General features: G+C 46.8%; 1 protein-coding gene across 6 annotated transcripts in view; it reads left to right on the top strand.

The window, feature by feature from the left end:
* Positions 1-8,203: 8,203 nt before the first annotated feature.
* PISD (phosphatidylserine decarboxylase) overlaps positions 8,204-27,552 on the top strand; it is a 74,001-nt gene continuing 54,652 nt past the window's right edge. For 4 of the 6 annotated variants that reach the window (XR_013621374.1, XR_010986927.2, XM_068135167.2 and 1 more), the window contains exon 1: positions 8,204-8,313. Coding sequence is in view for 4 of the 6 variants with exons in the window: in XM_068135167.2 (XP_067991268.1) it covers positions 8,285-8,313 (29 nt within the window). In the remaining 2 variants the exon portion in view is untranslated. The remainder of the gene's footprint in view (positions 8,314-27,552) is intronic. The other 2 variants (XM_068135170.2, XM_068135168.2) reach the window with 1 other exon arrangement.

The raw sequence follows: 27,552 nt of genomic DNA, 5'->3' as shown, positions 1-27,552 counted from the left end.
GTACTGTGAGAAAACAAATGGGATGAAGACCTTTTCGGCATATTCGCCAAATGTTTTGACTGTGCCAACATCGGGCTTTAGCTTTTGAACAATTACTGCCCCGTCAAGTATGACACGTCACCTCTGGCATCTGTGTGCTTGATGGTGAAAGTTCCTCTAAGCAGTCCAAAAGGTCGCTCTTTGTACCAGGTCGAAGCTTCCCATCCTTGGACAGAGATGGAGGGAAAGATTGATTTTCATGACGGAAAAATTCATCCAGGTTTCCCTCGCGGGTTTGACGGGCAATATAGAGGCGAGAAAACAGTTGAACATCACTCTTCAATGAGGCTACCTTGTGTTTATCTGTCAGCTGGTCTGTTACTGATGAGCTGCCAAACAGAGGTAACATTTTGCGTGGGACGACATCATTCAAAGGCTTTGAGCGTTCAATCATACTATTGAATATTTTATGTTGCCATTGGATTCCTAGACCCTAAAAATGTAGGTGTAGGCACTTCAACCATTTTGATATCTGTTCTAATTATGGAGATATTCATCAAAATAGGTCTTGTATGACGGCCATCTTGGATTTCAAGATGGCCGCCATATGGGGTGAAATTGGGGATGCCCCCTGGACTAAAAATCTTTCTTTTGGGGTATTCTAGCCATGTGCCAAGTTTCATGCTTTTAAGGGAAAAGGCACAATCGATCCGAATTTTTTAGCTAAGCCGCCCAGCTAAAATAGAACCTTTGATGCCACAAATATGATTTTTTTTACATGACCTAAGTAAAAGAAATATTTAGTTTCAAAACAATTTTGAAGTGATACCTCACATGGTTCGGCCGCCATATTGTTTTTCATGAAAAACACTAAAACCACTTTTTCTCCGCAACGGCTGAACAGACCGAGGCCAAACCTTGCATGCATAATCTCATACCAATGACGAACAAAACGTTCAGAGATCATGATGTCATAGGTCACATGGTTTCACATGGAAACTTTACACATATGTTCCCCATTTGGGAAGCTCAAATAAAGTCTTTTGGAATTTGCGTCACATCACGTGGTTTGGCCGCAATAAATAATTGAATGAAAATCTTTAAAACCATCTATTTCCTGAACCGCTGCATTGATTGACCTGAAAATTTAATGTAATTAATGTAGCTGTTATCAAGGTGAATAAGTGTTTAAAATTTCAACGTGATTGGTTGTACGGTCTGGAAGGCCAAAGTCGAAATTGTTGGAACAAGAGAAAACGCAGCACTTTTTCTTCTCAGGCCATGTAACTGATTGTGCCACTGCCATTTTTATGTCCGTCCGTCCGATGTTTTCTGATTGTCCGTCCGTCCGTAAGTCCGTCCGTCCGTGATAGTTTTTCGTTACCGCGGTAACTCGTTACCACGAACAGCTAAAGGGATCTTTGTCAAACCTGGTGCAGGTATGTATAATGAGGTAAAGATGAACTGATTAGTTTTTGGGGTCACGAGGTCAAAGGCCAAAGGTCAAAGGTCATGTTAGGTAAAAAATCTTGTTACAAGTGATGGGATTGCGAAACGGATAACTTGTGAACCGGTGATGGGATTCAGACCAAATTTGGTACACTTACGGATAATGATGTAAAGATGAACTGATTAGATTTTGGAGTCAAGAGGTCAAAGGTCAAAGGCTGTAATATGCCTGTAACCTGAGAACGGCTGAAGTGATCTAATTCAAACTTGGTACAGGTATGTATAATGATGAAAAGATTAACTGATTAGACTTTGGGGTCAAGAGGTAAAAGGTCAACATCTGTAATATGCCTATAACTTGAGAAGCGCTGAAGTTATCTAATTCAAACTTGGTACAAGTATGTTTAATGATGAATTGTTTAACTGATTAGAATTTGGGGTCAAGAGGTCCAAGGTCAAAGGCTGTAACATGCCTGTAACTTGAGAACCGCTGAAGTGATCTAATTCAAACTTGGTACAAGTATGTATATTGATGAAAAGATTAACTTATTAGACTTTGGGGTCAAGAGGTCAAAGGTCAAAGGCTGTAATATGCCTGTAACTTGAGAACGGCTGAAGTGATCTAATTCAAACTTGGTGCAGGTATGTTTAATGATGTATCAATTAACTGATTAGAATTTGGGGCCAAGAGGTCAAAGGTCAAAGTCTGTAATATACCTGTAACTTGAGAAGGGCTGAAGTGATCTAATTCAAACTTGGTGCAGGTATGTTTAATGATGTATTGATTAACTGATTAGAATTTGGGGCCAAGAGGTCAAAGGTCAAAGTCTGTGATATGCCTATAACTTGAGAACGGCTGAATTGATCTAATTCAAACTTGGTGCAGGTATGTTTAATTATGTATTGATTAACTGATTAGAATTTGGGGCCAAGAGGTCAAAGGTCAAAGTCTGTAATATGCCTATAACTTGAGAACGGCTGAATTGATCTAATTCAAACTTGGTACAGGTATTTTTTTGTATTTCTTTTTTGTATACAAGATCGAGGCTCGTGAAAGAGCGAACATTAATCACACAGAAAGACAAACCGACACATAAAACATATAACATCGGGAGCGGTAGACAGGATGGGGAGAGAGGGGGAAGGACACGAACACAACATTTGAGAGCAGGGACCGAGAGACATGGAGACATCGAGAGATCTGTGAGAGGGAGAGGGCTTTAGGGGGGGGGCATGGGAAGGGCGGTGGTGGGAGAGGTATAAAACATATGGACACTGACAGGACTTCCAGGAAAGAAGTTGGAATTTCAAACAAGGTGGATCTGGGGTGAATTAGCGGGGGTAGAAAAGATCAAGGTTTTGGATGGGGGAAGATAAGAGATGGTGGTGAACAGCTGTTTTAAAGACCTGGAGGGACGAGTGGGATTGAAGGGAGTAAGGGAGTTTGTTCCAGAGGCGGGAGAAAAGAGGAATGAAAGAGTGAAGGTGAGCAGAGAGCCGAGATTTCGGCAGTTTAACCATCAGAGGGTTGCTGGCAGATCTTGTGCGACCTGTAGGAATATTTGGGAGACAGAACACAGAGAGAGCTGGGGGTGCAAGGCCGGAGAGGAGTCGGTAGAAGACAGAAAGACCACCTACCTGCCTGCGGTGAGTGAGTGAAAGGCCCTCAGAGATAGCTTCATTGCGGGAGATTCCAATAATTCTGAAAGCTTTGGCCTCAACAGCGTGAAGCCGAGCTAGGTGTGAGGCAGGAGCACCGGCCCATAGGGGAGAACAGTATTCCATTGAGCTGCGGATAAAAGCCTTGTATGTGGTGAGGAGCTCAGGTGTGCCGAGGAAGGACTTCGCACGACGGAGGATGCCCAGTCGGCGACTGGCTTTGGAGGCCAGCTTGGAAATGTGGTTTTCCCAAGAAAGATCATGGCAGATAGTGAGACCCAAAAGCTTGAGCGACAGAACTTCTTGGAGAGGATTGTTGAGAAAGTAGATGGGAGGGTTGTCCAGTCGATCTTTTCGGAGAGACATAGTGAGAGTGTGGGATTTGTCAGGATTGAAAGACATGTTCCACTTGTTTGACCAGTCTGTGATTTTGTCCAGGTCTTCAGAGAGTGAGGAGGCTGCAGACTGCCGATCTGAGGGAAGAGGAATGGAGCGGCAGAGAGTGGAGTCATCAGCAAAGAGATAGAGAGGATTTTCCAGAGAGTCGGAGAGATCATTGATAAAGACCAGAAAAAGCACAGGGCCCATAACACTGCCTTGGGGAACTCCATCCTGAACAGTGTTACGTGGTCCCCTCGGTGAATACCTGGTCTCGGTGACCCCCGGACCGTGAGAGGACTTCGCCAGAAAGTTGTATTATATATGCGCTTTCGCCACGCAATCCATATGAATTCCACCCAAGAGACAACTGATGTTCAAGGATATATTTCAATGGTAATGATACCATACAATTTCAATGATACAACCACGGAGATTTTCCCCGAGCAATCAACAATAAACAACCATCAACAATTCCCAATCCACAATCAATTCCCTATGATTAAGATGGCCATCTTATATATGTGTGTCCCCGTGGGTACTCACGACCCCCTTTTGGTCTCGGTCCCGCACAATGTCTCTGGGCCCCTCCTGACCAAGATGATGGTCGGCGTCGCCGCACTCGGGCGGTTGAACGAACCCCGGGTGGACGTGTTTCCACCGGGCAGGTATCGTACCAGGCACCCCGGCTGCAGCCCCTCGTGGCCACGCGAAGCGGGTACGGGAAAGCAAGCCAAAAGCCCCACGCCGCTTGCAAGGCGTGTTAGGCCCCAACGGGCGACCCGTACGCGTCTTTTTAGACGGTGTCGCGAACGGTGCCAAACGCTGGGTCGGTGCACGGCCACACGACAGTTTGACGTCCACCGGGCAGGTATCCGTCCCGGTAACTCCTCTCGCCAGACGGGCTCGGGAACGCCGCTTTTCCACACGGCTCAATCAATCCCACCTTTCGTCGGAGCGGGGCGAGGAAGAAGCATACTCGTCCTTTTTCTTCCTCGTGTCTTTTCCTCTTCCGTTTCCGGTCACTTCCGTTTCCGGACACTTTTTCAGAAGGGCTCCTGACCCTCCAACCACAACAACCCTTAATCTACTACGCATGGATAAGCAAAGACCTGAATGGGAATTCACATACATTCACATAAATATGTAACACTCCCCCCCTTCAAGAAAGAAAGTTTGAACCCAGCGAAAACTTTCTTTGCCGGCCAGTTTGGAGAAACAAACCAGATAACTCAACCCCCCCACAATATCAGTTCCCCCCGGGCACAGTTATCACTTAAAAATAAAGCAACCAAAATTTCACCACAACCCCTCCAGATTACTCACTCTGGACTAAGCACCAGCAACGACATTGTCCCTGCCAAATCAAACTCCATCTCATGACCCTCTGACTTTGACCATCAGTTTCTTGTGAATGAAGGTTAAGGGGTTGATCAAAGATCCAAAGTTAAGCAACTCGATAGCACTTTATCCGGGAGGCCAAGCCGAGTATTCACTACATGGATGCCTTTAGGAACGTGGAGTTCACGGTTAGTCCGTGCAGGAAAGTTCTCTACATGGGCGCCTTGAGGAACGTGGAGTTCACGGTTAGTCCATGCATGAAAGTTCACTACATGGACGCCTTTAGGAACAGCGTTCACGGTTAATCCGTGTAGGAATCTTGGCTCGGCGGCTCCACCGCATTCAGTGCTTCAACTTCTCAGAACTTCCCTAATAATTAGGGTGGGACCACTTGTCCCTGTAGTCCCATGAATAGCGGTCTCCTTCTCGGCCACTACTTTGCCAATCCTTCCTTCGGGAGCGGCCGTAACTCAGGGAGCCTCCATAATAATATTGGTTGCGGCCACCACCAAAACTACCGCCCAGTTGTCCTCTCCTGTAGACCTCTCGATGCCTACGAAATGCCTTCCCTACTGTTATGGTCCGACCCTCCAAAACCTTGCCATTCCAATTCTTCTCTGCCTCTCTGGCGTCTTTTGTGCTGGCAAACGTGACAAAGCCGAACCCTCTTGACTGTTGCGTTTCCCAGTCTCTTACCAACCGCACTTCCACCAGCGGCCCATATCTGTTGAAGACAGAGGTCAGAACTTCTTCCTCTGTTTTGAAGTTCAGTCCCCCTACAAATAACTTGGCACTTTTGTCGCCATCCCGAGCTGGTGTGGTGTTATTTTCCCTGCTGGGCTCTTTACCAACCCTCAGGTTACCATGAACTTGACCCCCGGCCAAATCATTCCCGATAACCACAGATACACCCTCTACAGGAAGCGTGGCTTGTAAACCGACGGTGACCGGTCCTGACACCAAACCGGACTCCAAATGGATGACATGAAGGGGAGCACTAACACCGCCCCCGATCCCCTGTAAACGAACACTATCCCCCGTTGCCGTCTGCTCGGACCATGGCAAAATGCCTTCAAGCATTAAAGATTGATGTGCCCCTGTGTCTCTCAATATCCTAACCGGTCTCCGGTTAGTCGAGGCTCCATCCAGTGACACAAACCCCTCTGAAATAAATGGCTGGTAACCCTTTTGATGGCGATTTCTCACAATGGCCATTGCATTTGGAGTCGTAATAGTCGGACTCCGCTCTGGGTCTTCCCTTTTCATGCGGTAACAACTGGACATCAAGTGCCCAGGTTTCTTGCAAAAAGCGCAAGTAGGCCCGGAGGAAAAACTCGTGGTCTGCCTTGGGCCCCCCGAAATGTAAGTTTGTCTTGGGCCCGCATCCCTCTGATTTCGACCAGGTGGGGTATCCGCGTTGTCCCCATAATCCTCTCGAGGTCGCCGCCATGTATTGTCGCTCTCCGCACCTGCTGTTCCCCACCTCCCCTGCGGAGATCTAGGCGAGGAGTTAGGTTCGTGGACCCCTATTCGGTGGGTTAAAGCATAATCATCTGCCATGGTGGCTGCGTCCCACAACTTTGGTACTTTCTTTTCCTGCAGGTACACTTTGATGTCCTCGTGGACACACTGCTGGAATTCCTCCACCAGGATCAAGTCCCGCAATGTTTCGAAGTCTTTCCCGACTCCTTTTGACTCACACCACCGATCAAACATGTTTTCTTTCACTCTGGCAAACTCCACATGGGTCTCACTCTCCCTCTTCCTGGCATTCCTGAATTTTTGCCTGTAAGCTTCCGGAACCAACTCATAGGCTTTGAGGATGTGCTTCTTCAGTACCTCATAATCTGCACATTGGTCCATTGGTAGCGCCGAATAAATTTCCTGAGCTTTCCCCACCAGCACACTTTGCACGAGTATGGTCCAGGCCTCCTCCGGCCAGTTTAATTGTCGAGCCACTTTCTCAAAGTGTGGAAAAAATTTCGCGACTTCCTTTTCACTGAACGGTGGAACCAGCCTCACATGTCTGCCCACATCCCAGGTTTTCTGGTTAGGTGTCGACCCCGTCAGCAAGGGTGGTGCCTCTCCCCGTTCTCTCATTAACTCCAGCTCCTTGAATTTGATTTCTTGCTGAAGCTCCATGTCACGTTCCTTTAATTCCCTTTCCGCTTTTCTCTCCTCTGCTTCGAGGTCCCTTGCAGCTCTCCTCTCCTCTGCTTTTCTCCCTTCTAACCTTTCCTGGAGTTCTCGTTCCATTCTCCTTTCCTCTGCTTGTTTCTCTTCTCTCCTCGCTTCTGCTTTCCTTTCTTCTTCTGATCTTTCCTTTTCTGCTTTCCTTTCTTCTTCTGCTAACCTTTCCTGGAGTTCTCGTTCCACTCTCCTTTCCTCTGCTTGTTTCTCTTCTCTCCTCTCTTCTGCTTTCCTTTCTTCTTCTTTTAACCTTTCCTGGAGTTCTCGTTCCACTCTCCTTTCCTCTGCTTGTTTCTCTTCTCTCCTCTCTTCTGCTTTCCTTTCTTCTTCTGCTCTTTCGTTTTCTGCTTTCCTTTCTTCTTCTTTGATCCGTTCCTGGCTCCGTAATTGCAACTCCAGTTTCCGGAGCTCAACGTCTTCTGGTTCTTCGGGTAGCCACTCCCAGGCTAACTCGTCCCATGTTCCTAATCCCACCATAGATTGTATCACCGTGGCCTGCAACTCTGCCTTCCTCAAATTAGTTCGGACCTCCACGTTAAAATGTTTGGCCAATTTCAAGAGGTCCGACTTTAGTAACGCTCGGAACTGTGCCTCACTCGGTGTTACCGCAAAGTTCTGTGCCACAAACGCCATGGTGACTATCGTTAACACCTGTTAACCTTCACCCAAGACTTTACCCCAATTTCCCCAAAAATTTACCAATTAATACTTAATTAATAAATTTTAATTAATAAAAATATTATTTTATTATTTTATACAAATACACTTTTAGATCCCGGACGTAGACCCAATTGCGAATCGTAATTTGGACGAGCCCCCAATTCTGTTACGTGGTCCCCTCGGTGAATACCTGGTCTCGGTGACCCCCGGACCGTGAGAGGACTTCGCCAGAAAGTTGTATTATATATGCGCTTTCGCCACGCAATCCATATGAATTCCACCCAAGAGACAACTGATGTTCAAGGATATATTTCAATGGTAATGATACCATACAATTTCAATGATACAACCACGGAGATTTTCCCCGAGCAATCAACAATAAACAACCATCAACAATTCCCAATCCACAATCAATTCCCTATGATTAAGATGGCCACCAATTGGGACCTTTGACCAAAGTGTGGATTTTTAAATTGAGCGAAGTGTGGAATTTTAAAAGAAATTGAATGAATGAATGACCGGGCTGCATTGAATGTGTTGTAGTTTTCCTCAACGGAAGAGGAGGAAGAAGCGTTCCGCGAGGCTCCGCCTCTTCCGGTGGTTGTTTCAGGCAGTCACGCGGGACGCGATGGCGGAATGTTCCCGGCGTTGGGCAAGGTACGAGTCACTCACACTAATTTATTTGATTTGTTTCACTCAGTTTGTGGGTTTTAATGTATTTCTTGTGATGCCGCTCTCTTCCACACTTTGTATATAGTCGTTCGTTCGTTCGTTGTTTTAGCTAAGCCGCTACTATGAGTGAGAACGTCGCATGCACCGCGTGATGTTCGGAGTTTTTATATCGATATTTACATTTAGATATTTTGGAAATGAAAGGAAAAATGTGAATGGCGGGAAAGTGAAATACCTGACCGACATTCACCACATGCGACTCACACATTTAATCTCGCCTCGCCCCCTTTCCTCCGTGCACAGGTATGTGTTGTCTATAGCGACAGGTACACCTTCACCTGTCGCATGAAGACGCACAATATTTACTGCAATTATAAATCATATTTAGTGACATCGTCTTCCTTTTTAGCCTTAGCGACCCTTTACTCGCAACACCTTGTGGGGCTTGTGCAACGTTTTAGGTTCGAAAGTGACGTTCGATTTGAAGGTGATTTTTGTTCAGGATGCCGGTGATAACTCACCGACTGTTCATGAAAGACCCGGTAGGAAGAAGGACAACGTTCACCGGCTAATGCCAGCATCTGCCTTAACGTGACATCTGGCTTGACGTGGCATCTGGCTTAACGTGGCATCTGGCTTAACGTGGCATTTGGCTTAACGTGGCATCTGGCTCGACGTGACATCTGCCTTAACGTGACGTCTGCCTTAACGTGGCATCTGTCTTAACGTGGCATCTGGCTCAGCGGGGCATCTGCCTTGACGTGACATCTGGCTTGACGTGGCATCTGGCTTGACGTGACATCTGGCTTGACGTGACATCTGGCTTGACGTGGCATCTGGCTTGACGTGACATCTGGCTTGACGTGGCATCTGGCTTGACGTGGCATCTGGCTTGACGTGGCATCTGGCTTGACGTGACATCTGGCTTGACGTGACATCTGGCTTGACGTGGCATCTAGCTTGACGTGGCATCTGCCTTAACGTGACATCTGGCTTAACGTGGCATCTGCCTTAACGTGGCATCTGGCTTAACATGGCATCTGCCTCGACGTGGCATCTGCCTCGACGTGGCATCTGGCTCGACGTGACATCTGGCTCGACGTGACATCTGCCTCGACGTGACGTCTGCCTTAACGTGGCATCTGTCTTAACGTGGCATCTGGCTCAGCGGGGCATCTGGCTCAGCGGGGCATCTGGCTCAGCGGGACATCTGGCTCAACGGGGCATCTGGCTCAGCGGGGCATCTGGCTCAGCGGAGCATCTTGCTCAGCGGGGCATCTGGCTCAGCTGGGCATCTGGCTCAACGGGGCATCTGGCTCAGCGGGGCATCTGGCTCAGCGGAGCATCTTGCTCAGCGGGGCATCTGGCTCAGCTGGGCATCTGGCTCAACGGGGCATCTGGCTCAGCGGGGCATCTGGCTCAGCGGAGCATCTGGCTCAGCGGGGCATCTGGCTCAGCGGGACATCTGGCTCAGCGGGACATCTGGGTCAGCGGGGCATCTGGCTCAGCGGGGCATCTGGCTCAGCGGGACATCTGGCTCAACGGGACATCTGGCTCAACGGGGCATCTGCTGGCTCAGCGGGGCATCTGGCTCAGCGGGGCATCTGGCTCAGCGGGGCATCTGGCTTAACGGGGCATCTGGCTCAGCGGGACATCTGGCTGAGCGGGGCATCTGGCTTAGCGGGGCACCTGGCTTAGCGGGGCACCTGGCTTAGCGGGGCACCTGGCTTAGCGGGGCATCTGGCTTAGCGGGGCATCTGGCTTAATGGGGCATCTTCTTGCCTCACACCGAGCTCGGCTTCACGCTGTTGAAGCCAAAGCTTTCAGAATCATTGGAATCTCCTGCGATGAAGCTAACTCCGAGGGCCTTTCACTCACTCACCGCAGGCAGGTTGGTGCTCTTTCTGTCTTCTACCGACTCCTCTCCGGCCTTGCCACCCCAGCTCTCTCTGTGCTCTGTCCCCCACATATATTCCTCCAGGTCGCACAAGATCTGCCAGCAACCCTCGTATGGTTAAACTGCCAAAATCTAGGCTCTCTGCTCACCTTCACTCTTTCATTCCCCTTTTCTCCCGCCTCTGGAACAAACTCCCCCACTCCCTTCAATCCCACTCCTCCCTCCAGGTCTTCAAAACAGCTGTTCACCACCATCTCTTATCTTCCCCCATCCAAAACCTTGATCTTTTCTACCCCTGCTAATTCACCCCAGATACACTTTTTTGAAATTCCAACTTCTTTCCTGGAAGTCCTTGCAGTGTCCATATGTTTTATACCTCTCCCACCTCACCCCAAGGCCTCTCCCTCCCACAGTTCTCTCGATGTCCCTGCTCTCAAATGTTGTGCTTGTGTCCTTCCCCCTCTCTCCCCATCTTGTCAACCGCTCCCCTTATTTTGTGTTTTATGTGTCGGTTTGTGTCGGTTTGACTTTTTGTGTGATTAATGTTCGCTCTTTCACGAGCCAAAATCTTGTATACAAAAAAAGAAAATAAATAAAAATCTGTCTTAGTGGGGCATCTGGCTTAGCGGGGCATCTGGCTTAGCGGGGCATCTGGCTTAGCGGGGCATCTGGCTTAACGGGGCATCTGTCGTAGCGGGGCATCTGGCTTAGCGGGGCATCTGGCTTTGCGGGGCATCTGGCTTAACGGGGCATCTGTCGTAGCGGGGCATCTGTCGTAGCGGGGCATCTGGCTTAGCGGGACATCTGGCTTAGCGGGACATCTGGCTTAAGGGGACATCTGGCTTAAGGGGACATCTGGCTTAAGGGGACGTCTGGCTTAAGGGGACGTCTGGCTTAAGGGGACGTCTGACTTAACGTGACGTCTGGCTTAACGGGGCGTCTGGCTTAGCGGGGCGTCTGGCTTAGCGGGGCGTCTGGCTTGACGAGGCGTCTGGCTTGGCGGGACGTCTGGCTTAACGGGGCGTCTGGCTTAGCGGGGCGTCTGGCTTGACGTGACGTCTGGCTTGACGAGGCGTCTGGCTTGGCGGGACGTCTGGCTTAGCGGGGTGTCTGGCTTGGCGGGGCGTCTGGCCTGGCGGGACGTCTGGCCTGGTGGGACGTCTGGCCTGACGGGACGTCTGGCCTGACGTGACATTTGGTTTAACGTGACATTTGGTTTAACGTGACATTTGGTTTAACGTGACATTTGGTTTAACGTGACATTTGGTTTAACGTGACATTTGGTTTAACGTGACATTTGGTTTAACGTGACATTTGGTTTAACGTGACATTTGGTTTAACGTGACATTTGGTTTAACGTGACATTTGGTTTAACGTGACATTTGGTTTAACGTGACATTTGGTTTAACGTGACATTTGGTTTAACGTGACATTTGGTTTAACGTGACATTTGGTTTAACGTGACATTTGGTTTAACGTGACATTTGGTTTAACGTGACATTTGATTTAACGTGACATTTGGTTTAACGTGACATTTGGTTTAACGTGACTTTTGGTTTAACGTGACATTTGGTTTAACGTGACATTTGGTTTAACGTGACATTTGGTTTAACGTGACATCTGGCTTAACGCCCATCGAAGGAACGACGCCCTGCCTATTAATCACCAATCCAACAGTTTGTTGTCAAGTCAGTAATCAAACCTACACGAGACAGCCAAGAAAACGAGCTACAATTACGCCATCCTGTCTGGACTATATTTCCTCATCATAATCATGGCCAACCGATCAATATCTAGTTACTCTTTGACTTTTGAAAGCATCAAGAAGATTGTGAGGAAAGGAAAAGTCATAAGTACCTGAATACAGTAGAAAGGAGGGAAACAGGTCAATAGCAAGGTCGAGAGAGGGACACCTGCAGGAAAAATGGAAGAGCAAGAAACCCTGAGAGAAGAAAAAAAGTCTGAGCTGAAAAAAGAATGTTTTACATCTGCAGCAGAACTTGACTAGAGAGTGCGACACGGCAATGATGGGCCAAATGGCCTCATAATGTCCTTGGTTGAGGTCGTACGGCATTGTACGCTCACTTGCTCGGCGAAGTGGTGTCCCTTGGACACTGGAACCTTTGTATATTAATGTATATGAGTGAACACTTATATTAATATGTAAGTGCAATTGTTTTGATTCCCGACAGAGAATCTATCTTTGAACATGAAAGCACGGAGGCACAAGCCAAGATCCGCACTCTACCAGCCAGGGAGTGATGCCACCGCTTGAGCCAATGTTGGATGAGGGGCGGGTCTATGTCATGTGACATGATGCTCGCGACATTTTCATGTTTTTATAACAATTTCTCCTTGTGAAAATAATGCGGTACAGCAAACTTTTGAGAAATTGGCAAAGATGTTTAGAAACTTAAGGTGTGTGCGTGTAAATGTGCGTGTAAATGTGTGTAAATGTGTGTGTGTGTGTAAATGTGTGTGTGTGTGTGTGTGTGTGTGTGTGTGTGTGTAAATGTTTGTGTAAATGTGTGTGTGTGTGTGTGTGTGTGTGTGTGTGTGTGTGTGTGTGTGTGTGTGTGTGTGTGTGTGTGTGTAAATGTGTGTGTAAATGTTTGTGTAAATGTGTGTGTAAAATGTGTAAATGTTTGTGTGTGTGTGTGTGTGTGTGTGTGTGTGTGTGTGTGTGTGTGTGTAAAAATGTGTGTGTGTAAATGTTTGTGTAAATGTTTGCGTGTGTGTGTGTGTAAATGTGTGTGTAAAATGTGTGTGTGTGTAAATGTTTGTGTGTGTGTGTGTGTGTAAAAATGTGTGTGTGTGTGTGTGTGTAAAAATGTGTGTGTGTGTGTGTAAATGTTTGTGTAAATGTGTGTGTGTGTGTGTGTTAATGTGTGTGTAAAATGTGTGTGTGTGTGTGTAAATGTGTGTGTGTGTGTGTGTGTGTGTAAATGTGTGTGTAAATGTTTCTGTGTGTGTTAATGTGTGTGTAAATGTGTGTGTAAATTCTTTATTATGAAAAGGAGAATTCTTTATTAGCGTGACGTTTCGGGAGAAGTTGTTTCCTTTCTCAAAAAAAAGAAATGTTTTACATTAAATGATGTAGCAGTTTTATTTTTGGGGTTTAAATGGGACTGAGGGGAAGATACCAAAGCCTGGCTCGGGTGTGTCGGATTCTAGATCAGGCTGCGTCTGCCCATGTCCTCGGGTGGATATTGGCTCGCGGTGTTTGCATAGGGCTTTGTAAGCCGGGTCGAGGTCGATATATCTGTTTATTGACCGGTTATCCGACCACCATGATTCGATAACCTTGCGGCTTGCCTTGGTGCGGGTCGTCCCCGTGACCCTGGCTTGTCCCCGTGACCCTGGCTTGTCCCCATGCTAAGATGTAGATCAGGGTGCGGTCGTTTTCAGCGATGGTGGAGGATTGGTCGTTTCTGGCTTCCATGTGTGTATGTTCGTCTCGTCTGGTGACCAACCGTTTGACCAACATAATCAGTGGTGCAGTTGTGAAAGCGGATGTTGTAGAGTGTAGACGATCCAAGATCGATCCTGTCTGCCCACCTTATCTTTAGGTTTTAGAAGTAATGTCCGAAGAATCCCGTTGGATTCATGGGCGATGCAGACGGCATAGCAGGCAAATGGAAAGTTCAGATGCTGTTCTAATGTAGGGGACCATCACCGTCTCCATGGGCCTTGTTGTCATGACCTGCCTGGGCTTTATTTATTGACGAAGTGTCGGGGATGGTGGTTGACGAACACTAATTTATGAGCTCTTTGGATTGTGGTGCACCCTTTTGCAAAACTAGCACAATGGGACATAGCAGCACAGTCCAGTAGTGCTTTCGCACAGCTCATCTTGTGACACAAAGGGTGACCGCTGTTGTAGTCGAGTTTCTTTTCCGTGCGTGTGGGTTTGCACGACATTGTCGAGCCGATTTGGTTGTCAGTTTTTCTGTAGAGCAAGATGTCTAAGAATGCCAGTGAACGTTCCTTTTTAACATTGCAAGTAAATTGGAGCCCGGGAGACATCAGTTTAGATGGGTGTGGAAGCTTTCCAATTATCTCGCAGTAATGACCACGGTGTTGGCTTAGCGGTTAGGGTGCCGGCTTGGGATCCTAGGATCCTGGGTTCGAATCTCGGTCGATCGCTGAATTAACGCCAGTGGGGTTGACTCGGCCCGTCATCCCTCCGAGGTCGGCAAATTGAGTACCAGCATGCTGGGATGAATGATCCCGGTGTGTACCCCGATTTAGAATAGGTACACCGTATCCCTGCGCATCGTAAGAGGCGACTCAGGGTTGGCGTCGGGAAGGGCATCCGGCCATAAAAACATTGCCTCAAACAGGGAACCATGAGGTCATGGGGCCTGCAAGGCTAACCCCCGCTCTAGCGGGGAAAATGGCCTTAAAACGATCATTCATTCATTCAATGACCACAAATGTGTCGTCTTCTTACCATAGCCATAATTTGGGCATGTGCTTTTCAATTAGGGTGGTGTCTTCAAAGGCTTGCATAACAAGTTCTGCTATGAGGCGGAACATTAGTGATCGCATTGGTGCTTTCTGTTAGCAAAGGTGAACTATGTCAAGTTAATGCACCTGGGTTTACTAGAGACATGTTCTGTGGTGAACCTAGTTTGCTGTTATCTGCTAGCTTTATGTCTTTGTCAATGTGTCGGTGAATGGTTCGTTGTTGCCTGTCGTGTGGGTAGCGATGTGAAAGAACAACTTGCCTTTATACATTAATGCTTGTGACGTGATCTTCAACAGGCCAGTATCAGATAAAAGGCTCCCTCAGAGAGACGGACGTCGCCAAAGATGTGGTTTTGCAGTTTGGGTGCCAGATGTTGCGAGCCTTGATCAAGTATGTGCATGGTCGCCCAACACATTACCAGCTTGAGATTTATACATCAAGGCTAACATGTGGACACCATCGATGATGACATGCCACAACAGGTGGATAAAGAACATGCTTCACCAAGCTGAAGAACCATGGAGACAATTTTCCAAAGATCATTTAACTCGCGAACTGAAAAATCTAAGCCGCACCTCCAACTGCACGACCAAAGCCACAGCAAACAATTTGATTCACAATTTGTCGAACATTATTTCTAAAGTATCAGTTTTTGGAGTAGGGGTTAAATTTCAATAACAGACGAGTAGGGGGCTCAGGAGGTGGATTTCATCACTGCTTCGGAACTGGCTATCGACGCCCTCCCAACAGGTGACAATGATGAGGAATGGCTCTGTCCGCAACGTTTGATGGTACTCGCTGGACAAAAACGACAATCATTATTATCAACAATGAATGTTATCATGTGCATTTCATGACAAATCTACGTACTATTACCCCTGATGGTCCCACGCAAGCCATCTGAAGATGGGTAATTAATTATGTCAAAGTAAATGTCTTACTAAAGCTGCATTCCGGGACATACTCCCCATAGACTCGCTCTTACCTCACTTATACGACCTTGCAAAAATCCATAAAGAAAGTATACAACTAGATGGTATTCACAGAATACTTACCCTGCAAAGTCAACTTGGTGCGAGCCAACTCTTCTCTTTTTGAAGGTTTTTTTTTTCTTTGATCCAATATGGTTGCTAGACCACATGAACTAGACCACATCTAGGTTAGACCACATCATACATATGGTTGCTAGACCACATGATACATTTGTATTCTCTAATATAATTGTTGTGTAGATCACGCTCAATAAATTTCAAACTGATCAGACTAAGCATTGTCCCTGTCAAATTATGACGTCATAATTAAGGCACCAATGATGTCATCGTTAACAACACTTATTCCGCATGCGGAGATCTTTACAATGAGCCACGTTTGAATTTTTTCCATGGAGTGGTTTCGGATATATAGTGGTGCAACGTTTTTCGGTTTTTCAAAGATGGCACCTGTACCACGTGATATATGATGTCATAATTATCATTAAAATATTTGACAGGAGTAAGCGCTCCTATGGTGAAAATGTTGTGTCCATCAGACCAACAGTTGCAGGAAAGAAAAAAAATTCATACCGATTGGATAAGTGTTATACTTGTCGAATTATGACGTCATAATGAAGGCACCGATGACATCATCATTAATATATCCTATTCCCCATGGGGAGTACTTGACAACGCACCATGTTTCAATTTACTTCATGGAGCGGTTTCAGAGATAGAGGTGCGAAGTTTTTCCAAGACTGTGCCTGTAACACGTGACCTATGATGTCATAATCATCATCAAAATATTCTACAGGAGGAGACACTCCGATGGTGAAAATTTCATGTCAATCAGACCAGGGATTGCAGAGAAAAAAATATTCATACTGATCGGATCAAGCGTTGCACGTGTCGAATTATGACGTCATATTTAAGGTACCGATGACATCATCATTAACATATCTTATTCCCCGTGGGGAGTACTTGACAACGCACCATGTTTCAATTTTATTCCATGGAGCAGTTTCGGAGATATGGAGGTGCAACATTTTTCGATTTTGTTTTCCAAAATGGCACCTGTACCATGTGACCTATGACGTCATAATTATCATTTCAAAAATTATACAGGAGGAGGCGATCCTATGGTCAAAATTTTCGTGTCCATCCGACTAACAGTTGCAGAGAAAATGTTTTTTTTTCATACTGATCAGATCAAGTGTTGTACTTGTCGAATTATGAAGTCATAATGAAGGCACTGATGAAATCATCATCAACATATCTTATTCCCTATGGTGAGTACTTGACAATGAGCCATGTTTCAATTTTTTCCATTGAGCAGTTCCGGTGATTTTGAGGCGTGGCGTTTTTCCAAGATGGCGTCTGTACCACGTGACCTATGATGTCATAATTCTGAATAAAAAATTCTACAGGCTGAGGCACTCCTATGGTAAAATTCCGTGTCAATCGGACCAATGGTTGCCGAGAAAATGAATTTAAAAAAACTAGTGTGACTCGGCGCGCTCCGTGCGCCTCACCACACGTCGTTTCAGAGGGAGAGGCATCTTTGACCATTTCGGTATCTTTTGGGTCTTCAGGGTCTTTTTGGTCTTCATTGTGTTTTGGGTTTTCAGGGCCATTTGGGTCTTCAGAGTCATTTGGATCCTCTGGGCCTTTACGGATATTTTGGGTCTTTGGGGTGTTTTGGGTCTTAAGGGTCTTTTGGTTCCTCCGGGTCTTTAAGGGTCTTTGGGACATTTTGGTTAATCGGGGTCTTTTGGGTATAAAGGGTCTTTGGGGTATTTTGGGTCTTCACGGTCTTTTGGGTCTTCCAGGTCTTTTGGGTCTTCCAGGTCTTTTGGGTCTTCGGGGTTTTATGGGTATTTGGGGTATTTTTGGGTCTTTGGGGTATTTTTGGGTCTTCAGGGTCTTTTGGATTTTTGGGGTGTTTTTGGGTCTTCCAGGTCTTTTGGGTCTTCGGGGTGTTATGGGTCTTTGGGGTATTTTTGGGTCTTCAGGGTCTTTTGGATTATTGGGGTGTTTTTGGGTCTTTGGGGTCTTTTGGGTCTTCAAAGCCATTTGGGTCTTGAGGGTCTGTTGGATCCGCTGGGCCTTTAAGGGTATTTTGGGTCTTCAGGGTCTTTTTTTTTTCTTTCTTTTTTTCTTTTTTGTATACTGAATCGAGGCTCGTGAAAGAGCTAACATTTACTTCACAAACAAATCAACCAGACAAACAAAATGTATAAAAAGAGGGAGCGGAAGACAAGATGGGGAGAGAAGGGGAAGCACACAAACACAACATTTGAGAGCAGGGAGATGTGTGGAAGGGAGAGGGCTTGGGGGGAGGAGGTGTGGGAAGGGGGGGGGGGGGGGGGGAGAAGTATAAAACACAAGGACACCAAGGACTTCCAGGACAGAAGTTGGTATTTAAAAAAAGTGGAATTGGGGTGAAATTAGCGGGGGTAGAAAAGATCAAGGTTTTGGATGGGGGAAGATAAGAGATGGTGGTGAACAGCTGTTTTAAAGACCTGGAGGGTGGAGTGGGATTGAAGAGAGTGAGGGAGTTTGTTCCAGAGGCGGGAGAAAAGAGGAATGAAGGAGTGAAGGTGAGCAGAGAGTCTTGATTTTGGCAGTTTAACCATAAGAGGGTTGCAGGCAGATCTTGTGCGACCTGTAGGAATATTTGCGGGACAGAGCCCAGAGAGAGCTGGGGGGGGGGGGGGGCAAGGCCAGAGAGGAGTCGGTAGAAGACGGAAAGACCACCAACCTGCCTGCGGTGAGTGAGTGAGAGACCCTTGGAGTTAGCTTCATTGCGGGAGATTCCAATGATTCTGAATGCTTTGGTTTCAACAGCGTGAAGACGAGCTAGGTGTGAGGCAGGAGCACCAGCCCAGAGGGGAGAGCAGTATTCCATTGAGCTGCGGATGAAAGCCTTGTATGTGGTGAGGAGCTCAGGTGTGCCAAGGAAGGACTTTGCACGACGGAGGATGCCCAGTCGGCGACTGGCTTTGGAGGCCAGATTTGAAATGTGGTTTTCCCAGGAAAGATCATGGCAGATAGTGAGACCCAAAAGCTTGAGTGACAGAACTTCTTGGAGAGGATTATTCAGAAAGTGGATGGGAGGGTTGTCCAGTCGGTCTTTTCGGAGAGACATCGTAAGAGTGTGAGATTTGTCAGGATTGAAAGACATGTTCCACTTATTTGCCCAGTCTGTGATTTTGTCCAGGTCTGCAGAGAGTGAGGAGGCTGCAGACTGCCGATCTGAGGGATGAAGAATGGAGCGACAGAGAGTAGAGTCATCAGCAAAGAGATAGAGAGGATTTTCAAGAGAGTCAGAGAGATCATTGATGAAGACCAGAAAAAGCACAGGGCCCAGAACGCTGCCTTGGGGAACTCCAGCCTGAACAGGAAGAGGAGATGAGAGAAACCCATTCATGGCCACACGTTGACTACGACTAGAGAGGAAGTCCGCCAGCCATGCGTGGAGATTTCCATGGATACCAAAAGAGGAGAGTTTGGTGAGCAGAGCGGGGTGCCAGACCGTATCGAAGGCACGTGATATGTCAAGGGAGACTGCTCTAATTTCCTGTTTGGCATTGAGGACCTCCATCCATTGTTGTGAAAGCAGAAGCAGCATGTCCAGAGTAGAGTGTCCAGGTCTGAAACCAAATTGATGATCAGAGATCAAGCCATTGGAGAAGAGGAAGGATTTCATATCTGAAGCAATGATGGATTCCATGACTTTGCTGATAATTGGGAGAAGGCTGATTGGTCTGTAGTTGCTGGGATCTGTTTTTGCACTTTTTTTGTGCAAAGCGGTGATGTTGGCAGATTTTCAAGCAGATGGAAGATGACCTTGAGCAAAAGAGAGGGTGAAGAGAACAGAGAGAGGGAGTGAAAGAGCGGAAGAACAGGATTTTAGGACCCGTGGGCTGATGCCGTCAGGTCCAGTTGCAGAATCCGAGTCGAGGGTTGACAGACACTTTTCCACCTTGTCAGGAGGAAAGGACACAGAGTCCAGGAGCAGCTGGGTACGACTGGGTACGGTGGGTACAGAGAGGGATGGGTTTGGGGGACAAGATTTAGAGGCAAACACAGAGTTGAGGCATTCAGCTTTTTCACGTGCGGAGTCAGCCGTGTGGCCATTTGAGGTGAGGGAGGGGATGGAGGGGGAACAAACACCAGAAACAGATTTGACCAGACGCCACCAGGATTTGGAAGAGGGAGACAGATAAGAGAGTTCGGTCCTGAGAACAGAGAGATATTGTTTCCTGGTTCTCCTGAGGGTGGACACACACTTGTTTCGGGCTTTGTGAAAGGAAATGAGATTTCCTTCCGTTGGATTTGCTTTCCAGGAGACGAAAACAAGTTGTTTCTGGGCAATAGCCTCACCACAAGATTCCGTGTACCATGGACGGGAGGAAGGGTATGACAAATGAAGACAAGATGGGATAAATCTGTGCATGAGAGAGAGCAATTTACTTTGGAAGAATTCCCAGGATGAGTTGATGTCAGAGGCGGTAGAGATGGGAGACCAGTCCAGATGATTGATGGCTGCTTGAAGACTGTGCCAGTTGGCCTGAGTGAAATGCCAGACTCGTCGACGCTGCAGAGGCTCTCTGAGAATGGTCAGACAGATGTCCACTTTAACAAGCACATGATCAGAAGAGCCGATTGGAGCAGAAGAAGAGCAGCAGAGATTTTCTGGGAAGTTAGTCATAACCAAGTCCAGAAGAGAAGATGCTCCGTTGACTGAAATCCGGGTCGGGAAATTGACAGATTGTGTCAGTCCCAGTGAGTCACAGAAGTCCTTTGCTGAAGAGCCATGGCTGGTGAGAGAGGTACCCACACCCAGCCAACTGGCATGGTGATAGTTGAAATCACCACATATGAGGAAGAGAGAGTTGGGATGGGTAGATAGAAGTTGGTCCATATTCTCAGACAGCGAGATGTAGATGGAGTCATCACTGTTTGGTGGACGGTACAACACACGTATGAACAAAAGGTGGGAGCGAAGGGGAAGCCGTAGCCAAAGGTATTCCTGGGGGTGAGTTGGAGAGAGGGCAGGCCAGGGCGAGTGAGGAAGAGAGTTTTTTTATAAAGATAGCAACCCCACCTCCAGGACGAGGCTCAGGTCTATCATACCGGAGGAGGGAGTAACCTGGGAGAGATACCAAGGAATCGGAGACATCATGAAGGAGGAAAGTTTCTGTTAAGCAGATCACGTCTGGTTTGTCAGAAGCAACCTGTATGGAGAGATCAGACAAGTTTGAGCGAAGGCCCCGGATGTTTGAGGTCCATACTGTTAAGGAAGAGGAAGGGGGAGCATCGGATACAGAACAGGGGGGGGGGGGGGAGCGGTAGGGTAAGATGTGGAAGAGGAGGAAGAGGTAGGGAGAGCTGTTGAAGGTGTGTCAGAGATTACAGAATAGCTTGGAGAAAGGGAAGAATGGGGCGGACAAAAGGTTTGATGGTGATTGGGTGAGGCGCAGTGAGGTGTTATTTGACGAGGGGGAAGAGTGAGGCAGAAGGTTGAGGGAGATGAAGGTGAAAGTTGGAAGGGGGAAGAAGCGGGGAGGACGCTTTGAGGAGGAGGGGTGAGAGGGGAGTCTAGGAGGGGAGGAGCGAGGGAGAGTCTCGGAGGGGAGGGGTGTGGGGGGAGATTTGAAAGGAATGGGTGATTGGGAAGATTTGGAGGGGAGGGGCAAGGGGGAAGATTTGAAAGAGATGGGTGATGGGGATGATTTTGAGGGGAGGGGCAAGGGGGTAGATTTAGAGGGGAGGGGTGATGGGGAAGTTTTGGAGGGGAGGGGTGATGGGGAAGTTTTGGAGGGAAGGGGTGATGGGGAAGATTTGGAGGGGTGGGGCAAGGGGGAAGATTTGAAAGGGATGGGTGATGGGGAAGATTTGGAGGGGAGGGGCAAGGGGGTAGATTTAGAGGGGAGGGGTGATGGGGAAGTTTTGGAGGGGAGGGGTGATGGGGAAGTTTTGGAGGGAAGGGGTGATGGGGAAGATTTGGAGGGGAGGGGCAAGGGGGAAGATTTGAAAGGGATGGGTGATGGGGAAGATTTGGAGGGGAGGGGCAAGGGGGAAAATTTGAAAGAGATGGGTGATGGGGAAGATTTGGAGGGGAGGGGCAAAGGGGTAGATTTGGAGGGGAGGGGTGATGGGGAAGTTTTGAAGGGGAGGGGTGATGGGGAAGATTTGGAGGGGAGGGGCAAGGGGGAAGATTTGAAAGAGATGGGTGATGGGGATGATTTTGAGGGGAGGGGCAAGGGGGTAGATTTAGAGGGGAGGGGTGATGGGGAAGTTTTGGAGGGGAGGGGTGATGGGGAAGTTTTGGAGGGAAGGGGTGATGGGGAAGATTTGGAGGGGAGGGGCAAGGGGGAAGATTTGAAAGGGATGGGTGATGGGGAAGATTTGGATGGGAGGGGCAAGGGGGAAAATTTGAAAGAGATGGGTGATGGGGAAGATTTGGAGGGGAGGGGCAAAGGGGTAGATTTGGAGGGGAGGGGTGATGGGGAAGTTTTGAAGGGGAGGGGTGATGGGGAAGATTTGGAGGGAAGGGGTGATGGCGAAGTTTTGGAGGGAAGGGGTGATGGGGAAGATTTGGAGGGGAGGGGTGAGATTGGATTTTGAAAAGTGTAAGATTAATGGGAAACGAACATTTATTGCAAAATGAGTTTCTTGAGACATTCGAGTCAAAAATACGTTTAAGGACGCTGAAGGATGGGTGGAGTGCTGGAGAGTTTAGGGAATGAATGAATGATGCACTATAAGAGATGGAAATTTTTTTTGGAATGAATAGATTTGGTGAGCAAGTCGAAAGCATCTTTTTATAGAAGAAGAAAAAGGTGTTATAGAATATGACAGAATACAGTTCTTCAGGGGTCAGATTAGACATTTTTGAACAACGTGATCACGTGATCACAAACAACGTGGTCGAAAAACGAACGAACAAATAAGAACAACGAATAAACGAATAAGAACAGAGAAGGAAATATTTTTTGGTTTTTTTTTTTTTGAGGAGATTTTAAAACTAGGAAGTATGTGGTGAAAAGACCGGGAAAACCAGAGACCAGAAAGTAATTGCAGCGCGATCGAAGAACCGCTGAGACGAGAACAAAGCCTCAAGCCAAGGTCGGACACGGTAGCCTACTACACTAGGCCTCAGAATACGCGATACGAAAGACCGACGATTCTGTACACAGGTATGAAAAACCAACACCAAGAATACTATTAAAGACACCCCAATAGGTACATACACCGAGAGAAAGATACAGTTTCGACAAAAACACAATTGTGAAAAGTTACTTAACTTCGAAAGCGTGCCGCATGGACAGCTTTAAAGAGACGAGACCTCCAATCTTGCGCATGCGCAGGGAAAAGAACGTTTTTGGTCTTCATGTGTTTTGGGTCTTCATGTGTTTTGGGTCTTCATGGTGTTTTGGGTCTTCATGGTGTTTTGGGTCTTCATGGTGTTTTGGGTCTTCGTGGTGTTTTGCGTCTTCATGATGTTTTGGGTCTTCATGGTTTTTTGGATCTTCATGGTGTTTTGGGTCTTCATGGTGTTTTGGGTCTTTATGGTGTTTTGGGTCTTCATGGTGTTTTGGGTCTTCATGGTGTTTTGGGTCTTCAGGGTGTTGTTGGTCTTCAGGGTCTTTGGGGTCTTTTTGGTGTTTTTGGTCTTCGGGGTATTTTGGGTCTTCAGGGTCTTTTGGAGTTATCCACCGATTGCATTTCACGTCAACCAGTAAGGTCGAAAGAAAAAGAAGCGTATCCAGAGGTGTGGGAAAAGAACGTTAGGCTGGAGATCAAACCTGAAATTGGAAGATTTGCATTATGCCTATTTTACTGCAGGGATTCCAGGAATACACACAAAAAATCGTTGCGATCGGTGCAGCCGTTTTTGCAGTACCGGGACAATAACGTTAGGTGGGAGTCCAAACCTGAAAATGCTGGAGACCAAAGCTGAAATTGGAAAAACAATATAGCTTATTTTATTCCAGGGGGTCCCAGGATTACCCACCCAAAATTTCGTTGCGATCGGTTCAGGCGTTTTTGCAGTACCTGGGAACGGACGGACAGACGGACATTTGGTGAATTATAGTAAGAGATGCAGACACGCACGTACGCCACACATACTCACGTATGGACGTAATCGAATGCCTAACCCTTCTTTTCGCTTTGCGAGCACAGGGCAAATATAGCAAATCATTTCACTCAGAGGAGTACCAACGTAAACCCACCGAAGCACCTATTCCAGCACTTGAAACACCTATCCTATAACTCGCCATGCAAAATATGCAACGCAAGTGACTTCCTTAGGAGAGTCAAGGATATCCACCTACAGGAAGGTCACTTGATGGTTTCCTTTGACTTCACATTCAAAAAGGAATGTTCACTGGCATTCTGGGATGTCTTCCTTTCCAGAAAACCTGATGGCCAAATAGGCTCGACAGTGTAGCGCAAACTCATACATACGGACAAGTTACTCGACTTCAACAGCAGTCACCTTTTCTGTCACAAGATGAGCTGTGCAAAAGCACCACTGGACTGTGCAAATCCCATTGTAATTTTGCAGAACGGCGCACCAAAATCCAAAGAGTCCATAAATTGCTGTTTGTCAACCACCATGCCGGACACTTTGTCAATAAATAAAGCCCAGGCAGGTCATGACAACAAGGCCCATGGAGACGGTCATAGTCCCCTACATTAGAACAGCATCTGAACTTTCCATTTGCCTGCTATGACGTCTGCATTGCCCATGAATCCAACGGGATTTTTCGGACATCACTTCCAAAACTTAAAGACAAGGTGGGCAGACAGGATCGATCTTGGATCGTCTACAACATCCCCTGTCACGACTGCACCACTGATTATGTTGGTCAAACGGGGAAACAGTTGGTCAGTAGACTGGCCGAACACTGATGCGCGGAAGTCAGAAAGGACCAATCCTCCGCCATTGTCACGCACAACCGCACACTGCAACGCACCTTTGTGTAGGGGAAAAAGCCACAGTCATGGGGACAGCGTGCTCCAAGGCAAGCCACTCGGTCATTGAGGCATGGTGGTTGGATGACTGGTCGATAAACAGGCACGCCGGGTAGATATTACCATCGACCCAGCTTACCAGGCCGTAGGCAAACACTGTAGCCAAACATCCACCCTTGAACACGGACAGATGCATCCCGACCCAGAATCCAACACACCGAGCCAGGTTTCAGTTACCTCCCCTCAAGCCCCCGCCACCCCAAAATTCAAATTACAACAAAATTACTGTAACCCGTTTCTTCACTCCTGCCTCTGAAACATCAGGCTCAATAAAGGATTCTCCTTTTCATGCTCAGTTTGCCTTCTTTCTGATTTAATAAGATTCCATTTTACGAACGTGTATGTGTATATATGAAGATTATCAAGTTCTCCAACTTGGACAAACCCATCACGATAATGTGGTCATCGTCTGTGAAAAAAGGGTTTTTGAGAGCATCTGAGAGGTCGTTTGTTAATGAGAAACAAGTCTGGGCCCAAGGCACTGCATTGGAGAAGTCCAGCCTTCACTGGGAGAATCGAGGAGATGGTTCCCTTCATTCATAGCAACACGAATGCAGGAATGAAGGTGTTCTTGAATGCCACAGGCAGAGAGCGTGGCAAGCAAAGCAGGATGCCAGACTGTGTCAAGTACCCCAGATATGTCCAAGGAGATGGTCATGACTTGGTTGAGATTTTGCACCTTCAACCATTGATGACAGAGAAGCAGCATATAATTTAGTGATGGGGAAGTAACCCAAAATGATGGTCAGAGATCAGATTGTTTGAAAATGGGAAAGATTTGATATCGGCAGCAATGATGGAATCCGTACAATTTGCTTGTTATTGGAAGTAAGCTTCCTGGTCAATATTTTGATGGGATGTTAGTGTACCATTCTTGTGAACGTGAGTGGCGTTTGCTGACTTCTCGGCCAATGAGAGGTGGTCAAAAGTGGACAAAATGAATTCGGCATACAAAGAGGAAGAAAGAATGGCAGAGCAGTATTTGATAACATGGGCACTGATTTAATGTGGGGCATCACAAGTGCATGGATGGTCAAGGCCAGACAGAACTTTCTCTACCTTCTCCGTTAGTCACTAGTCATTACTATGTCCTGGAGGGAAGATGTACGACTTGAAGAAATGCGGTTTCAGGAGTTTACCGGTTGAGTCAAATCACAGAGTCGCAGAAGGCCTTTGCTGAAATGCCATGGCTCGTTGCTGCCAAAGCAACACTCAGCCAGCTGGCATGGTGACAGTGTAAATGGCTGCAGATGACGAACAGAGGGCACGGTGCACGGAATAAGGCTGTACTCCAGTCTTTTTCATTGTACACCGTTCCCTCCCTATTCCATCTCCAGACGCTGCATGACGTCATCGCCGTGCACCGGAGGGGACCCGGCGATGACACGTGCTGAAAGGAAGTACTTAGTTTTCACTCCGGTTGTTTTTGGTTTCTTTCTTGTTTGTTTTTTCCAGGCGATATCTCCGCCATCCTTTGAGCTAGGAAGCTGAAATTTGGGCACAATATTGAGCACCTGCTTTGGAAAAAGCTGCTTTGGCCAAGACAACATTGAGCTGGACTTCAGAAGAAGAAAAAAACATAGCCAGTGAGCTTGGGGGAAGTGACGTTACTTCAGAGTACAGAATACCAGAGACGCCATCTTTATGACGTCACATTTTCATAATTCTCATATTCTCATAATTCGTCACATCACATAATTCTCATCATTCTCATCATCTCATTCTCATCATTCTCATAATTCGTCACATAATTCGTCACATTCTCATAATTTGTTGATTATTAACTTAATTGATGAGTTACTTAATTATTATCGATTTGATTAATCACTTATTTACTCTTTCTCATCTGGGCAATATCTCGGGCACCTTTTGAGCTAGGAAGCTGGACTTGACAGTGACCAAGTGATTTGGCTGTAAAGGGTATTTTTGATTTATTGATTAATCAAGTAATCTATTAATTATTTAATTTTTCGATTAATTACTTATTTCGGTAATTTTCAAAAAGTTACATATTTGGATGAAACGGTGGTGGTTTAGGTATTCTATTAGCCAATTGATTCAGAAATTAATTATTTTACGATTATCATTTATTTTACTAATGCAATTAACCTATTAATTATTGTACACTGCTCCATCCAAATTCCATCTCCATGTGCTGCACGATGTCGCTTGCTCGAGGATATGCTATTTATTTATTTGGCATGGGGTCGGTGTACTTTGAATGTAGCTATACTTGTTTTCATTTTTTTTTTCCTCGTGCAGTATTCTGTCTCATGGGAAATTAATCAATTTCTACATTTCTGTTCAATACACATTGTGGAGCTTTGCAGCAGTTTTTAATGCCGCTGCCATCTTACTGCAAGGTCAAAGGTGCGCACGATCTCGTCAGGCTGAACAGGAATGAACAATTGCTGCTTTGGGATTGTCGGCTTGGAATGCATCTTCGGCTTCTTCAGAAAATGCTGCACAGATCCTGGCTTGCACCTATTTGATTCACTCATTTGTATCTGTTCTACAAGTACTTGCACCCATTTGATTCGCTCACTGGTGTCTGTTCTACAAGTACTTGCACCCATTTGATTCACTCATTTGTATCTGTTCCACAAGTACTTGCACCCATTTTATTCGCTCACTTGTATCTGTCCCACAAGTATTTGCACCCATTTGATTCACTAATTTGTATCTGTTCCACAAGTACTTGCACCCATTTGATTCACTCATTTGTATCTGTTCTACAAGTACTTGCACCCATTTGATTCGCTCACTGGTGTCTGTTCCACAAGTACTTGCACCCATTTGATTCGCTCACTTGTATCTGTTCCACAAGTACTTGCACC

This window comes from Myxine glutinosa, chromosome 14, assembly GCF_964187855.1.
Source record: "Myxine glutinosa chromosome 14, kmMyxGlut1.1, whole genome shotgun sequence".
NCBI lineage: Eukaryota > Metazoa > Chordata > Myxini > Myxiniformes > Myxinidae > Myxine > Myxine glutinosa.
Note: the sequence above shows the minus strand (reverse complement) of the source record. Positions and strands in the feature narration are given on the sequence as shown.